Below are 18,328 nucleotides of genomic sequence, written 5' to 3'. Positions count from 1 at the left end.
GGGATCAAGCCGCATGTAGGGCTCTCTGCTCAGCAAGGAGTCTGTTTCTCTCGCTCTCTCTCTCCCTCTCCCTCTGCTCCTCCTCACAGCTTGTTACCCCCTTCTCTCTCCAATAAATAAATAAAATCTTTTTAAAAATTAGAAGTAGAACTACCATACTATTCAGCAGCTCCACTACTGGGTATAATACTAAAGGAAATGAAATTAGGATTTTTTTTTAAGATTCTATTTATTTATTCATGAGAGACACACAGAGAGAGAGAGGCAGAGACGCAGACAGAGGGAGAAGCAGGCTCCATGCAGGGAGCCTGACGTGGGACTCGATCCCAGGTCTCCAGGATCATGCCCTGGGCTGAAGGCGGCGCTAAACCACTGAGCCACTGGGGCTGCCCCTGAAATTAGGATCTTGAAGAGATATCTGCATCTCCATGTTCACTGCAGCATTTTTCACAATATGGAAACAACCGAAGTGTCCATCAACAGATAAATGGGTAAAGATGTGTTATATATACACAATAAAATTTTATTCAGCTATGACAGAAAAGCAAATCTTGTTATTTACAACAACATAGATGGACTCTGAAAGCATTCTGCTTTGAAAAGCAGAAATAAGCCAAACAGGAAAAGAAAAATACTGCACGGTATTGTTTATAGGTAAAATCCAAAAAAAAAAAAAATTGAACTTATAGAAAAGTGGTTGCCAAAGGCTGGGGGAAATGAGAGAACTTGGTAAAAGGGTACAAACTTTCAGCTATAAATGAATATGGTGGAGGATCTAATGTAAAACATGGTGAGTGTAGCTGATAACACTATGTTGTGTTAACTGAAATTTGCTAATAGAACTTAAATGTCCTCACCAAAAGAAAAAAAGATAAATATGTGAAGTGACAGATGTGTCAATTAACTAGAGGGGAGGGGGATCCTTCACCAGATGAACACCTTAAATATCTTGGTTTTGTCAACTATACCTCAATAAGGCTGAAATTAAAAATAACAAATCAGTAGCTTAATTAATTCAGTTTATCATTTCCCTAGTTGAGAGAAGAGGCACTAGATGATCAGGCAATTCTTTTTTTATTAAAGGATGTTATAGTGGGAGGAGTGCAAGAACTAGAGCCACCTTCACCTTTGAGTCACCTTCACCTTTGGCTAACTCTGAACAGAACAGAGTGAGGTCAGCCAGCATGAGATCACTGGGTCCCGAGACTGACTGGAAATATTGCAAGGGAGGAGAGAAATGATGATGAATAACTGTGATGACTACACAAGCTTGTTTAGAGCTGATGCTAGTTCAGAGGAAATAAAGAAGTTGAGTATCACTATCCATATTTGACACTCTATGTCACCTATACATTTTGATTCTATACAAAACCATCAGATCCTGAATCATCCAAGTCTTGTCCTGAGTGTATTTATTTTAGTAGCAATAAAGTATAATAGTTTCTCTTCTTATACCCTGAAATCACCATTAGTTTAAATCACATTAGTTGGCCTCTTTTCCAACAAATTCATAAGGCATAAAATCCCCTAAAACAGCTAGCAGGAACTTTTCATTTCATTTTTTAAACCTCTGAATAACTACTTTAGCTATAAAATGGAAAACGGTTTACAACAGGAAAGTGATAACTCATTACAAGGGAAGATTCTCAATAATTCTTCCTTTAAAACTACTTATTCAGTGAGAGTAGACAACTTTTACACTGGAAGCCCAGAAACACATTACTCTCTCTTTAAATACGTAATTAAAAAAAAAAAAAAAAAAAGAACTCACGAAAGTGAATTTCTGAGGACATACATTATTAAGTGGATGTATTTTCTTATTTAAGATATAAAGACTTATGTAAGCCAGAAATTTCTGTGATTTGAAAATAGCTGTAACTATAGCAACAAGTGTGTCATAATTTCATGTTTGATTACATCTATTTTCCTCTAGAAAGGTTGCCCTCTATGAGGAAAGGAAATCCACAGTGATGAGGTCTGAACTAGAAAATCCACAGTGCCAAGGTCTGGAGAGGGACTGCCAACCAATGCAAATGCTGTGAGGTCATCTTCTTAATCACTCATTTAGAAAGATGGGCAGTTATAGGCTGTGTCCTTAGATGCACCAGAAGAAAAAACAATTACATTGGTAAAAAAAAAATATATCTTCAAAGCTTTATTTCTCAAGGTTTGACATTTAACCAACCTTCTATAATATTATGGTTATTATCCAAGGGACTGATTTTTCAAAATTTGATGTGTTTCTCCTTAAAAGTGAGTATTTACTCTGGTTGCTAATCATTCTTTCATATCATGTTTGTCACAGTAATTTGAGAAAATTAATCTGAAGAATTAAATAAAGGACGTGAACAGTACTTCAATGAGGGTCTAGTCATCATTTATTGTTTCTTCTCCAAACTAGACCTCATCTAATTCCTTGGGTTCTGATCCTCCTATTTGGTTTGGTTCAGCTTTAAGGAATGCTTGCTTTTCTTTTCTGACTAGCAAAGGAAAATTATTTTTAAGAAATGTGCAGAGATAATTTACCCAGTTTCAATCCTTCAATTTGCTCCCCAAATAGGTTACACACTAAAGCTTACTAAATACTTAAAAGGTACAACAAATTTTGTAATCTCTTCAGGGTAGAATAGTGTTATAAATGATCATTTGAGCCTGGAGATTGAGTCCAGAAGAAACTCTGGCCTTCAAGCCAGGTTGAGAGGGTTTCAGGGTTTAGAACTAGGTGGAAGGAAGGAACGAGGAAAGGAAGGATGGAAGGAAGGAAGAAGGAGGGAAGAAATGGGACATTTGACAAAGAGCTGCTTGGGACAGGCTTCAGGGACCTAGGTTCAGGGATCTGTCTCAAGGGTCTCACGTGGAGAGAAAAACAAAAACAAGCCAAGCAGCAGTAAGGCAATCCTCTGACACGGAGGGAAAGTAGGCACTCAAAACTGGGCTCAGGGAGCACTAGCAGGTGGTAGGGGTAAGGGCTGGCAAGACTCTAAGGAGTGATGTGGGCTGCAGTTCAGCTTCACAGGGAAACAGAGCAACTGTCACAGCAATGACAGAGGTGAGAGGTAACTAAGGGCAGCAGGACATACAGTCATTGGTTCTAGAACAATCTTTGAATTGATTGATAAAAAGAGAACTCACAATCACAATTACAAAGCAATGCACAGGTGATTGCACTTTCCACAAAAAGTAATGTTAAAGAACCTTACCTCTGTGGATAATCTTTTAGTCTCCTGTTTGCGCTGATGTTCAGCTACATTGGCCACAGACTCGGCCAACTGATAAAAATCTTGTTCCATTGGTGCTCCCATGAAGTTCAGCATGGGGGGCTCCCAACCGTTGCGGAATCGTGGGACATATGGTGCGATAAACTGTTCTTTTGGCCACTCTGCTCTGTAGAGGAACATTAAGGCACAAAATTAAATGTATCCAGTTCAAAATTACTTTCAGTAAGGTTAGCCACAAAAAACAAAAACAGGTAACAACAAACAAACATACCTAATCTGACCTCTCTCCACTCAAAACGAGAACGTGAACATGCTTACACTAGTCTGTAATGCCAGTAAAATGAAACAGATTGAATTCTGCTTCAGTGATCTGTTTTCATTATGTTGCCTCAACTCTCCATTAATTCAATTTTGTAACATGGATACAGGTTGTGAAAATTTGGAAAGGGAGCATAAGGCTAGAAGTGTCAAAAGTATTTAGAACATAAACTTCTCTTGTATATAAGTAGTTTCAGATTCTGATCTTTCCCTTCCCTCTCCTCCCATTGGTATGAAACCCCCTGGTATGATAAATCTTCCAAAAGAGAAACAGAGAATGTTCTTAATGTTTATGACTTTTTTAAGTCATAAAGTCCCCTAAATGAAACATTACTGATTTTATAAAGTAAATTTATCAGCAAGGCTTTAATCAGTAAAATCAAGTTAGGACTAATCTGGAATCTTAATCATTACTCATTCATTATTTAATGACTCTAAGAGAGGCTTATTTCTACAAGCTTCTAATCACTCATGAACCACAAAAATAAGTGGGACAGAAATTATGGCTTCATCTCTGCTACACTGTGTTGTTTTATCTTTCACAAGTGAAAGATTAATTCTTCAGGTTATATTTCTACTATGATGAAACGAGCCATTTTATTCAAATTATTATGTACCTTCATGATCTTTTAATCTTTATGAATTTTTAAATCAGTATATTAATTTCCTAATACTCTTACCAATTAGGATCTAAAAATGACCATTTCTCATGTCAAGAACTAGCAGTAGATTTCCTTTTGATGTAGTTTTTCTAATGGTCATTCATTTTCTCATTCTGAGGTAGGACCCAAAACCAAGAAATTAAAAAGCCTGAGCTATTTTTGTACTATGAGATCTGATTAACTTAGTAAGTTTCATAGGAAAATACTAAAAATCCCACCTAGCCTTATCATAAGACTGAAAACTATGAAAATCTAATAGATTTAAGAAATCTATTTAACCAAGTTTTTAGTACAATATATAAACAGCATGCTACAGTATATTAATAGATAAATAATAGAAATGAATTTAAATATTGTTTTCAATATAAAAGCAACAACTACAGTGCTTTTAAAAAATGTTGTGCTTGATGAACCATTCAATATGTAAACCATATTCCAACACAAGTTGTTGCCAAAGTCCAAAATATAAGTGGGAACTGTTTATATGTGTTTCAAAAGAAGTAAAAGAGGAAAAAAAATATGAACTGATCCATTACTTTTACTCTAGTCCATTCAAAAGCATTAGGAAGAAAAGCTTCTAAGTGACCACACTGAAGGACTTACTCTAAGTAGTGAGGGAAATAAAATGATTTGGGTATGTAAGGAAGGCAAATATTATTTATTCACATATCATTATTTTTTTCACATATCATTAAATGAGAAATATTTTTATAACTTGCCTTGCTTAGGAAACTTTAGCACTGTGATGTTAAATGATGCAATGTTAATGATCTGTCTTTCACAATTACTTTACTGGCAAAACACAATTTTTAAAATGATCCCCTCTTCCTTTCCATTCCCATTCCTACTGTTCTAGACTCAGAGAATGTTGATTACTAACGAATCTCTACCACAGCATAATCATCCCAAGGGGGGGACTTCCTGTCTTTAGTTAATTTTATCCTTGTCCTAGGTAGGCTCAACTAGCAGAACAACTTTCTGAAACGCAGACGTGATTATACCACACTCCTATTCACAAAGCTATTGGTTCTCCACAGCCTACAGAATCTTCTCCAATTCCTTAGCATGGCAGTGGGAACCTTCATAGCCCATCTGCTCATTTCCATGTGCCTCATTTAACACCATCCCTTTTCATCCCCTTCCCCACGAAGTGCCTGCTACCCAAAGACTATATATGCCAGCTAAGCCCTTATTCATTCTCCATTCTCTTGACTTCCTGCTTTATGCCCTCATTGTGCTTCCCTCTCTATGAGGAGGGCCCCTTCCCAACCATGGATTTGTGGAGATCCTACTCATCCTGCTGAAAGGCAGCATAGCAAAATAATTATCAACATCAACTCCAGAGCCAGACCGCCTAGGTTCAAATTGCAGATCTGCCACTTAAGAGTTATATGGCTGTGAGCAAATTACTTAACCACACTATGCCTCAGTTTTGTTATCTGTAAAATGGGGATACCAATAGTACTTACGTAAAGTTCATGGAAGACTGCCTAGCAAATACTATCTGTATAGCGTGTACATATATATTACCTAATATAGTAGTACTATTATCTATTGATTTGAAATGCCAGCTCTTCTTTGAAAGCTAATTACCCCCCCTCTTCAAATCCTATTCCTGATGGCTCTCCCTCGCCAAACAACAGCAGTTTATAAGTCACTCCTGGTACTTACGTGCCTTATATTGTATACACTTTGTATCTTCTCCATTAGACTAGCTTTTTAAGGGTCTAGCCTTTTTCACCTGTAATGCCTAGTCCTTCATACATAGAAGGCTAAATAAATGTCTCGTTAGATTCATGTAATAACAACAATACCTGAAGTATTATAGGTTTTAAACTCATACATGTTTACCTGGCTTTCATCCAAGTTTCTCCCAGTGATATCCACAGCTGTCTTTCATCATTGTTGACAGTATAATTTAAGAAATCAATTGTGTCCTTAGTCAATAGGGGGCTAAGTACTGAACTGGCTAGTTCAGGACCCCCTGTTGCCTGCACCACCTAAAATGACAATAAATCATTTTTTAGCAAGATAGTGATACTTGTATATTCTCAAAATATGTAAAATCCATGCCAAAAACAAGCACTGTTTTTATATACTCAAATTTTGATGTTGTACAGTGTGTACTATTGAATGATAAACAGTTTATTAAGTCAACCTGCCCACCCCAATGCGACTAATAATCTACAATGAAAAGTCAGTAGTTTAACAACTTTCACAGGATCTGTCTATTGGCTGCATATGACTGTATTTTCCCTGGAAAATACTAATGGTTATCCAGAGAATTCTAAATCAGGTGGTTTAACTATCTCTGTTTTTTTGCTTTAAAAAATACATGTAACTTTCCTGGCAAATCTATTATTCCAAACTTGAAAAATATGGTTCTATAAATGAATACTACAGAGAGAAATGAAGCTCAAGTTAACAGTCTATGGCTGCGCCTATGGAGACATACAAAAATAAAAGGACCCAGAGAGAAAAGTGAGAGAATGAGAACTGGTACTCTAAATTTATGGTATTTTTCCCCAGAATTTAATTCTAGGAAATTGTCCTGATTTAAAGTTGATATTTTAATGACTAGCAGAAACAAATAAACAGGTGCAACTCTCTGATAAACAAAATGATAAGTGTATGTCTGGAAACTGTTCCAAATGGACTTCTCTGAGGCTATTTCCTGGCTAAAGAATGGTAGTTATCTCCTAGAGCAGAAACCAGAGCCCTTTTATAAAAATTTCACCTTCCCAGAGATATGGCACAAGAAAAAAGGAAAAAAAAATTTTTTAATGGTTCCAGACCAAGAGTCAGTTTTTCTGCAGTTGTCCAAGTGTTCTGAGCATGCTATGCTCCTGTATGCCTCTGTGCATCTGCAGTGCTGCTTCCCAGGTCCCCAAAAGGCCCTTCATTTCACTCAGAACTCTACTCTGATATCACCTCTTCCAGGAAGCCCTTCTTAGCCCCACAGCATAGTTTTGAGGCACCTCGGTGTCCCCCAAAACAATTTAGGCAGATTAGTAACACATTACATTTTAACTTATTGCTTATTTTTCAGTTTTCCCTTTCGTGAGGACTTAGACCAAGTCAATTGCAAAAGACATAGCGTTAGAGGGATGACTGAGAATCAATGAAAGAAAAGATGAGAAATAGGAGGGAAGCTGACTTTTACTTGAGAACAAAATCTACCCTGACTGCCTGGCACAGTAATTCTCTTACTTCCAAGCCCTATAAGCACTTCTGGTAAATATGTAGGGATGATTAAAAGGGAAAAGTAAAGGAGTGAAATCGAGTAGAGGAACTTTAAAATCTTTGGGTTAACAAAGGGAAGAGGGAATGAAACAAAAGAAATGTAAATAAAAAGCTGTAAGGCATAGTTCCCTCTCAAGAATGAATGTTAGGCAAGTATGCATGTAGGGGTGCTATGGGTATGCTTGTATGTGTAGATGCTGAGGGCAGAGGGCAGATCCTGCATGGTTTAAAGCCACTAAATTTTGTGTGGCTGGTAGTAGTCCCTAAATAAATGTTCCTTCTTATGTCTTACCCAAATAATATGTCTGGGACTCTGTAGGGAAAACATTAAAAGGAACAACAGACATATTCTGACTGGAGAAACCACTTATAAGGAGTAATTTTTGATGAAAAAATAAAAAAGACAAAATAAATCCATTTTCAGATACAGAGCTTGATCACAAAGGCTAATTTCTACATGTTCGGGAAACCACTCCCATTATTTTATAGTTCTCCTCTATGTAACGACTACACATCTACTTATGATCTGTGAGAAAGTATGCAGAGGATGAGGTGGCAAAAACTGCTTTATAGTCAAAACTTCCTAATATTGAAACTAAGACAGTATCAAATGTGCTAAATAAGGAATAGAAATTTTGTTAATGAGCTACTATGGGCTTTTTTGCATATGAATGGCCTTGATCTAATTTTTACAAGAGCTTATAAAGCAAGAATTATTCAACAATAACTAGACAAGTAGAAAACTGATGTTCTATATATATAATAGCAATATATGGAAGCATTCATAAATTATTGAGGTAGCCTTGGACTTTCATCTTCTAATCTCTTATTGCCCAGTTCTGACATTAATGCAGGTAACATTACTTCCTCATGTTTGTAAGGCAATATTCATTGCATATTCTACTTCAGGTCTTATCTCATTGCCCTTGAGGAAAAAAGGATATATTATCCCTTTTTGTTACTTGGACCTTTTTTTTTTCACATTTTTTTCTGATAATCAAGTAAAACCTATAATAAATGCATTTGAGTTTGCTCCATTTATGATAAATATTAGAGTAATCCAAACATAGTGTTCATATGCCCTAAACCAAAATTAATGAAATTTATCTGCTTCATATAGTTCTTATTCTTTAAGAAAACAATCACAGGAATAATACACAGGATAATCACACATTACTAACAATTATCATTATCGCTATTGTCATTCTACAAAGTAATCAATCATTTGCTCTTCTGACAGGGAGAGCCATTCACAACCACTCCACCCATGCCTGCCTTATCCCAGAAAGCAGGAAACTGTCTTCCTTGGAGTATTTAAAAGGTATTTCACCTTCTTTCTACTCCTCACTCACTTGTCCTCCCACAAAAATGGGACTGAACTAATTGGTGGAACTGTAGAAAAGGGTAATTTGTAGCCTATTCTCTTTTCACATCTGTCTCTATGTGAGGCCAACCATTGTTCCATCTGCTTTTTGTTGCATGCTTTCCCCAAAATCCTGCACTTTTTGGTGTGTACTCTTAAATATTATTCTAGTGAATTCTCCCAGCTGTTCTGTAGGACAAGATCGTTGTATATAATATCAGCTTCAAAAAGTGGCTATTACACTATTTGTAGACAGAAGAAATATATAATGGGAAGAGAAGTATATTACCATACCATATAAGGAAAGAGCATAGCTGCATATTGAAAATATAGGAAATTAAGATATGTATCTTGGATTCTGGCCTGTGACACAAGTGGTATAACTTTTGCTGGATAAACTCATAGGAATATCCAACTCCTTCACAATGGGAATTGTGCCCAGCACACCCTTTTGTTAGCTCCAAAAATTATGCCTTATGTGAAAATACACACGTATGAGAAGGAAGTTTTCTCAGGAATAATTGTACTATGAGCTTATCACTCTACCTGGCACATAGCGAGGATGCTAAAGGCTACTAATTGTTCCCTAGAGTCCACTCTCTTCTTCTTCCTCCTAGAAAGAGAAGCCCCTACATTTTAGATGAACCTATAGCCACAAAGATGGAGACTATAATCCTTTGGTGTTCAGTATGGCCATATGAAAACATTCAGGCCAAATGGACAAAGGCAGAAATTATCTGCTTAAGTTCAGAGTCACCTCCTTAAAGATAAGTCATCTTTCTTCGCTTTTGTACAGCTATAACAAGAACATGGAGGTAAGTCAGCTTCCACCAAAGAGATATCTGACACAGTTGCTCAATTCTTCTATTGGACACATTTTCTTCATTTGGCTTCCAGAATACTATAATATTCTTATCTTTCTTCTCCTCTTATCTTTCTTTTCCTTGACTTGATGACTTCTTCTCAATTTTCATTGTTGGTTCTTTCTATTCTCCTAACACTGAAACTGCCCAGGACTCAACCAGTCCTGTTCCTCTTCTTAATTTTAATTACTACCTTTGTGATAATTTCATGGTTTTAAATGCCTTTTATATGCAGATGATCCCCAAATATATATCTCTAAACTTGATTTCTCCACTGAACTCCAAATTCATATATTTAACTACTAAATCAAAATTTTCCATCTAGATGTAACAAAATTTTGACACGTCTAAAACTGAATTCCTTATTTTCCTCCAAAAAGATTGTTTTTTCCTATTGTCTTCTCTATCTCAATTACTAATTGACCTCCACTCTTAGGCTAAAACCTTTGGAGATATCCTTAGCTCTTGCATAGCACATCCAATGAGCCAGCAATGTTGTTGCTTCAATGGTTTATAATCAAAATAAGACTTCTTGTGATTTTTAATGCCACCGGGTCCAAACCCTATAATTTCTGATCTGGATCATTTTAATAACCATCTCAGGCCCTTCTTCTTCCAGATTTCTAAGTATTATAGCCAGAGCAATCCTTCTGTGCTGAAAACACTCCAAAAGTATAAAAGATTACATAGCCACTTATGAGGACCAACAAAATATGACCTCCTGTTGCTTTGCTAACCTCTTCTAATTAAGATCTCCCTCATTCTGTTCAAGTCACAATACTTATTTATTCCAAGAACATAATTTACAATTACCATTCAAGAGCATTTATAATAGCTGTTTTCTGTCTGGAATTTTCTTCTTTCAGAAATCCACATGACTCATTCCTCACTTCATTTGCTCAAATGACACCTTCTCACCTTAACCAACCCTATTCAAAAAGGAGAATACACTACCTCACACACACACATACACACACGTGTGTGTGCACTTACATGAGCATGTACCTAAAATATTCCCTGTTCTCTGTCCCTGTTGTATTTTTTCAAATGACATTTACTGTTAGCAAAATGTGTTATTCAAGCATGTGTTTAGCTCACTGATTGTCCCTCCATACTATGATGTAAGTTCCAAGAGGGTAAAAATTTATGTCTGTTTCATTCCTGATAAGCTACTGATAATGCTAAGCACATAACAGGCTCTCAATGAAAATTTCTGAATAAATAAATGAGCAAAGCCCTCCATCCAGTCAGTACCAGTACCAGTACCACCTCATGTCTAGCTTCTTTGGGGAGAAAGAAAAACACTTTTATATTACTATAGTCATTTATTTCTATTATAGACTAGTTAAAACACTAACAGCTGATAAATCTTTATTTTATTTCTCTAGCTCTGTCAGAGACAACAGTTTCCTCAGCTATAAAATAAGGTGTTTGAACAGGATGACTTCTAAGGTCCTTTCAAACTCTCCAACTGCACATTCTCAATGTTAATGTAGATGCCTAGAGAAATAGTATCCATGCAAGGTAAAGGAAGAAAACTGTCAAGATACTCCAGACAGACACTTGGGGCTGAAAAACATACCAAGAGTGATTACTTTCTTAAATTAACAGCCTTACCATATTTAATGGAGTGAATAAAAAATGAACCAAATCTGTAGCACTCGGATTCTGGATGTGAGACTTCAGTTTGGCCTGCAGAATTAAGAAAACAGATGAACAGATTACTATGATGTAATTAAGCAAAAAAACAGACGCACATAAAGGTCTGACATAGACTTTAGAAAGACTCTGAGGAAGAGTCCTTCACTACTAGTTTCATTTTTAATATATTCATCAGCCTGGAAAAGTCAGATTAAGATAATTTAATTTTAAAAAGGTTAGGAGTTGATCTTTTATGATAATTCACTTGGATACATAGTTTTTATTATCTGTTGTCCTAATTAAAAGCAAATCACCACATACATACCAAAAAATCTACAAGAATAATATTACCTCTTCATTTAATCAAGAACATCCTGGCTAGAATTTGATCTCTTTCATTTGTTTCTTTTAATTGTATACAAATAAATTTCACTTACCAGAAGGTTAAACCCATGTTTAAACTTTTGTAAACAGTCAACAAACTCATCAGGAGGTGGAGGTTTTGCCCTCAGAGTTAAAACACCCTCTAAAGGAAATAAGTGGGAAGGGGGAGAGATGAAAGCAAAGTTTTAAGAAAATATATTAAATGAAAAAATAAAGAAGCCACATTTGTGTCTATAAAATTTGATCATACCAGATACTATGCTACTTAGCTCCTCTACTACATCTCATAGATTCACTGTCATAAACTAAGATGATCCAACATTTAAAATGGATCCTTCTACCCTTAGGCACTACTAAGGGTAGTGATGATGAGGGTGTCTCCTCAATTCCATAGATTTATGCTGTAGCCCTTTTATGTCCCAATTACTGCACTTATCACTGCAGAGACTATAAAAATGTGTAATTTATAAGCCCTGTCCTGAAGGGCCTCATAATCTTTAGAAGATTCGAATTGGTAAGTAACAAACATACACCAACGAAGTGCCGTAGAAAGAGACTACATCTGGTTGGGAAATGGGAAAATGGGCACCTAAAAGATGTTTCATTTTTAAGATGGGATTTGAAAGGTCTGTCTCATGGCAATTTGGTAGGAAAATGTCATAGTTGGATATAGAAGCATAAGTAAAACAAAACAAAACAAAACATGACCAAGGAAACTGCATGTACAAAACAAACAACAAACTAAAGCAAAGAAACATAAGAATGGAAAAGTAGACCAAAGTTGAATTGAGGGTGACCTTGACTGCCAGGGGGAGGAGCAGACTTAACTCAACAGAACATGGAATTAACACGCTATTCAGAAGAATGAAGTGACTGCTTTAGAGCTTGAAGACAACTATCCTTCCAGAATAAAAGACTGGAGGCTTGAAGACTACCCAGAGAGCTGGGTAAATAATGATGACAGCTTGAAACATGCACTAGCCATGAAAATGAAAAGGGAAACAATTGGATATACAACACACTGAAAAAATAAAATCAATTATGGCTGCAAGCTAGAGAATGAAGTCATCCAAGAATCTGTGGTCTCCAATCTGGATGACCAAGAGGACAGTACACCCTTCATAAAGATTACGGCAAGGATAAGTGGTTTGAGACATAGGATGTAATAATACTTAATTTCAGAATATAGGGAGGTGAGGGATATCCAGATGTACACATCTGGAAGATAATTCTATAGGTCACGTGTTTATGTAGACATGAACTAGAGACAGACTGGGATGTTGCGTGTCATGAAAGGGATATTTACTTACTATTCTTTTATGTACTTCATTTGTTCCACAATTATAAGTTTTTTGAGGCCATTTTAAATAGCTAACTATAGCATACTCAAAAAATGCATATACATGACATGAATATATTGTTTGGGAGTTCTGTGATCAAAAAATTCAAATCCATTGATATTTGTAACTTTTTTAAAAAATTTTTTTCTTTTTATTTATTTATGATAGTCACAGAGAGAGAGAGAGAGAGAGAGAGGCAGAGACACAGGCAGAGGGAGAAGCAGGCTCCATGCACCGGGAGCCTGACGTGGGATTCGATCCTGGGTCTCCAGGATCGCGCCCTGGGCCAAAGGCAGGCGCTAAACCGCTGCGCCACCCAGGGATCCCCTATTTGTAACTATTTTAATGAGAAAAACAAATCCTTTTAACAAAATAATGAGACTCTATATTCACAATAAAATAAATCAAAATATGGGAAGAATAGAGCTATGACTTTAACAGACGTTAATTTTACAGTCACTAATTTCAAGCTATGAAGAGATGGTCACTAGCTGAATCTCAGAGTCTCTGTGATTTAGATAAAATATCCTAGAGTCTTTTCTTACTTTAGCCAACTTGGAACCAAAATGGACTATTTCCTGGGCTCTTAGTTTCTGCCTAACTCCTAAGTGCTATCCCTAAACTAGAAAAGGGACTTTGGCCCACTGTCAATGGGGTTTTGCTGAGCAGTTCACAAGGGCAGAAACTCTGCCTAGCACTGGAGTTCTGAATGGTCTTTAGAAGATTAAGAAAATCCAACTTACCTCCTGGGCCTTTCTTTTTACCTTTCTTACTTTTCTTCCTTTTAGAAAGCTCAGAAAATGCTTCAGCTGCTTTTTGGAGTTTTGTGATAAAAAATTCAATGTCATCCAAAATGTGGTTTAATATTTGCTGGAATTAGAAATTACAGAATAAAATATAAGACAAAATAAAACCACTTTTGCTTCGACTGTATGTATACTATTATTAAGTAAAGAAAAATTAGAAAATAAAAACAAAAATACCTCCTACATGCAAATTTCAAGTTTATTACTAATTCTAGAAAAAGAATTGAACTAAATATACCTATGCTGTGGCTAAAGTCTGACATTTACATTTTTCTTTAGCATAATTTTGTTCTATTTTCAATACCATAAAGAAAGCATTTACAATATCTATTCAGATTATTAATTATTTTCAACTACTCTAATTTTCTTCTAGTGTTCTCTCACATAAAGTTAGGGGAAAAAAATTCTAAGAAACACCTTGTTAGAAGAGCAATGAACATTTTTGTTTTTCTCATAAATGTTCCAATAAAGTACCAACAATATTATTTAATCGAATTAAAGGCATATAGAATGTTGTGTTAACCTAATAAACATAGATAATCTAGAATAATCATCATTAATGATAGCTTCCACAAGTCAAAATAGAATTAATGATGAATTATGCTTTCAGGGATTATTGGATCAATTTCAATTATATCATATACTACAGTCATAGCTGACTTTCTCTAGTACGTGTGAAACTTAACATTCTTCTAATTTCAAAGACTAGAAACTGTCATTAGATAAACTTGTAAGTATAATAAATAATGGTATAATATAAAAGTTGAATTCCAAACTTCAAATTCCTCTGAGTATTTGTTTCTGAATAAGCTAGGAATGTGTGTATAATACAAAGAGTAATTATATTGAGATCATATTTTATCATTGTATCACAGGGCATTGTCACTCTGTAAGTAAATTACTATGGGCTAATAAAACTAAATACGGCCTTATCCTTTATAAAGAGTATTATTGCCCTTAAAAAAATTCCACTTTGGGCAGCCCGGGTGGCTCAGTGGTTTAGTGCTACTTTTGGTACAGGGTGTGATCCTGGGGACCCGGGATTGAGTCCCACGTCGGGCTCTTTGCATGGACCCTGCTTCTCCCTCTGCCTGTGTCTCTGCCTCTCTCTCTCTCTCTCTCTCTCTCTCTGTCTCTATGAATAAATAAATAAAATATTTTTAAAAAAAAAAGAAAAAATTCCATTCACTTTTATCTTTCAAGCATTATAAATGTTTTAAATAAATGTTATGAAGAGATATTTAAAAGACATTTTGATTATGAAAGACAAACTGTGAAAAACGTTAAAATCCCTCAAATCTGATAATTCAGTTTAAACTCCTTTGTAAACTAGTTGATATGCTAGTTCTTCCCTCAGAGCCCTATTCTACTAAATATTGTCATAAAAGCAAAACTGGTTAAGAAAAAAAAAACAATTCAAAGGGCATAACCACCAATGGAAAGAGAAAATACAGTTTCCATGAAACATCTTTATTTAGATCAACTTCATTTTCCCTGCTGATATTTATTTCCTCTTTAAAGAGAAGCCAGTGACCTACGGAGGGATGTGGGACCTACCACATCTCTGTCAATTCGCGCCGCCATCATCTCAGGGGTTTCTTCCTGCTCGTGATACTGCCTTGGTTTCTCAACTAAAGAAAGGAGAATCACAAGTCTTTCACCCTGTTGCCTAAGCAAGATCAATATAGATAATGAAACACAAAAAGTGGCTAGAAAAGAGTGCTGCTTGTAAAAGTAAATGCCTTCACTGGATACAAAACCAAAACTGCTCATCATTTATGAATGACATGCATCCTTGCCCCTACTAAGAAGCACTTGTCCAGGGCTGACTACCTGCCCTCAATCTTTATTATGTTTACCCTGTAACAGTAACCACCACCACCCCAAAGCCCCCCTATCCCCCCCGCAATTCTCCCTCTTCCCAGAGACAGCTACTGGCTGTGGAACCAACCCTTACATTTAATAAACTTACATAAAATAAACTTACATTTAAGGACCTGCTCTTCAAAAAGTGGTCAACTAACTTCTAATGCAACCTCCCAATTTTATACATTCCACTACTGTGATTATAATAAAGCTTCAGGGGATCTGACAGTAAAGAGCTTTTTAAAATTCTAGTTGCCATTAAGCTTAAAGCAGCGTAAGCTCCAGTGTTGGGTTCACTGGTTTATACTTTATAAATACCTACAGGATTTGCGAATGAAGTAATAAATATCTTAAGAGCATTCAAGATGTTAAGTTAGCTCAGTTAGCTAAAGCTTGATGTCAATCATAAGGTCACTTAAGCATTTTTTGGTTAACAATACTACTAAACACAGATATTTGTACAAATATTTTTAAAGTAGATAAAATTTTTAAAAACCCTATACAGATGAAACAGGAAAATGTATCATCAATAATGGAAATACAACTCATAATATGTCATCATGACTGATGTTCAATATAGAGAACTACAAAAAAATACTGAGAACTCTGTATTGCTTTGATGCTTCTGTGCCTTTTTCCATAAATGGGATATGTGCCCCCTCCCCAAAAGAATAAATTATGAAGTCTTATAAAACTTAATTAGTGGCTATTAAGGACTTTAAGATAATTAGAATTTCTGTTCATGAGGGATGCCTGGGTGGCTCAGCAGTTGAGTGTCTGCCTTCAGCTCAGGTTGTAATCCCAAGATCTGGGATTGAGTCCCACATTGGGTTCCTTGCAGGGAGCCTGCTTCTCTCTCTGCCTATGTCTCTGCCTCTCACTCTCTCTGCGTCTCACATGAATAAATAAATAAAATCTTAACAAAAAAAGAATTTATGTTCATGAAATCTTGCCAGTTAAATGCTGTTTTATATGGGATTAGTGGCTTTCTTGAGTCTAGCGTACTACAGAAAGCAGCACATTGAACTTGAAATATAGCTAATTGCAACTCCAGATAAGCCCCAAAATATCACTTAGTGGGTAAGATAAAGAGGACATCTAGTATCTTTCAGACGTTTTTACAATCTGTGGCACCACTACAAATCATACTGCCACTATCCTACAGAGATCACTTTTGGAAGTCAAGGGTAAGGCTATGTCAAGGATTCAAAGGAGATGTTTAGCCTGAGTTAGTCAGGGTCTTTGGAGGAAAAAAGTGATACTTCTTTTGGGAGGGATTTCCAAAAACTGGCCTGCATCCAGACAGAACCTCACATGGTAAGCGTTACATTCTATTTGGCCTAACAGAAAATTAGAAGTTCTGAAAACCCCTTTTTACTCTAATTTAAATAGATGAGATTGCACAGCATATTTCAGACAAAATCTAATGAGAGCCCAGAAACATCCCAGAAACAAAATTTTCTCTTTGTTGTAAATTATGTTAGGTTTTACAGATGTTTTCACAAGTTTATTCAGAATATTTATAAACTTAAGATGTCTTAGCCTTCCTCAAATTCAAGGAAGATTATTTTGCTCTCTCCCACATCTCTTCCACCAAACCCAGGAGCAACAACAAAAATACCATAAGAACACAAAAAGTAGAAAACACTATAAACTCCTCTTATTTTTTAAATACAAAATTTTACAAAAAAAAATGGACCTTAAAAATTTATATAAATTCTAAAAACAGAAAGTGTTTTAAAGCTAAAATAAATAATTCTGCTACCTCATTTTTGATAAACGGATGTTTCAAAAATTTCTTTCATCTGTTTGGTAGCTGGGCTTATGCGTAAATCTCTAAAAATAACTTCAAAGATACAAAAAAAAAACCTAAATAAAATGAAAAGCAATTCAGAAATAAAATGAACTCAATTTGGCAAAAATGAGATGAATCACCCATTATGTGTATTACACAGCATTATGTGTAATATATAGGGGCTGTTATAGGCATTATTTTCTTTCAAATTCACAGCAACCCGTGAATTATTATCCCCATTTTATAAGTGAGGTTGAAACACAAAGAGATACTGTCCAAGGTCACACAGCAGATCCTAGTCCTACTCCAGAGTCCAACTTTTGATTCATCAGACTCAAAATAAAGCCGTATCAATCACTTATGGTAGCCAAGTTCTATTGCTTAACTACATTGTTAGATATCTTCATGAATAATGCTTTATTAGATGAAAGATAAGTGATTTGGGATGTCTGGGTGGCTCAGTGGTTGAGTATCTACCTTCGGCTCAGGGTGTGATCCCAGGATCGAGTCCCACATCAGGTTCCCTGCAAGGAGCCTGCGTCTCCCTCTGCCTGTGTCTCTGCCTCTCTCTGTGTGTCTCTCATGAATAAATAAATAAAATCTTAAAAAAAAAAAAGGGTAAGTGACTTAAGAAGTCCACTAAACAATGAGGCAAAAGAGTGAGGCTCCAATCTTCATCATATTCAAACTTGTTGGATCACAATTTTTCACCCTTATAATGAAGAGATTGGACCAAACAGATTTTAAGGCATTTTCAGTCATAAAAATTTAAGATTTGGTTAAAAAAAAATCTGACATATAAAAAGTTATGCAAAGTTTTATATTATGA

The 18,328-nt window shown here is 35.7% G+C and overlaps 1 protein-coding gene and 1 long non-coding RNA gene across 11 annotated transcripts in view; one reads left to right on the top strand and one right to left on the bottom strand.

The window, feature by feature from the left end:
- Positions 1–18,328, bottom strand: part of EPS8 (EGFR pathway substrate 8, signaling adaptor) — a 176,069-nt gene that overhangs the window by 28,851 nt on the left and 128,890 nt on the right. For all 10 annotated transcript variants that reach the window (XM_072798866.1, XM_072798867.1, XM_072798858.1 and 7 more), the window contains 6 exons: positions 15,396–15,469; positions 13,776–13,902; positions 11,746–11,834; positions 11,285–11,359; positions 6,050–6,198; positions 3,201–3,384 (listed from right to left, as the gene is read on the bottom strand). In XM_072798866.1, the coding sequence (XP_072654967.1) occupies positions 3,201–3,384; positions 6,050–6,198; positions 11,285–11,359; positions 11,746–11,834; positions 13,776–13,902; positions 15,396–15,469 (698 nt within the window). The remainder of the gene's footprint in view (positions 1–3,200; positions 3,385–6,049; positions 6,199–11,284; positions 11,360–11,745; positions 11,835–13,775; positions 13,903–15,395; positions 15,470–18,328) is intronic.
- On the top strand, positions 1,962–11,324 carry LOC140617435 (uncharacterized). Its single transcript, XR_012017661.1, has 4 exons — positions 1,962–2,253; positions 8,682–8,762; positions 9,422–9,619; positions 11,056–11,324. It is a non-coding gene; the product is annotated as an uncharacterized lncRNA (long non-coding RNA).

Source organism: Canis lupus, chromosome 25 (genome assembly GCF_048164855.1).
Source record: "Canis lupus baileyi chromosome 25, mCanLup2.hap1, whole genome shotgun sequence".
Taxonomy (NCBI): domain Eukaryota; kingdom Metazoa; phylum Chordata; class Mammalia; order Carnivora; family Canidae; genus Canis; species Canis lupus.
This window is presented reverse-complemented; position numbering and strand designations above follow the sequence as displayed.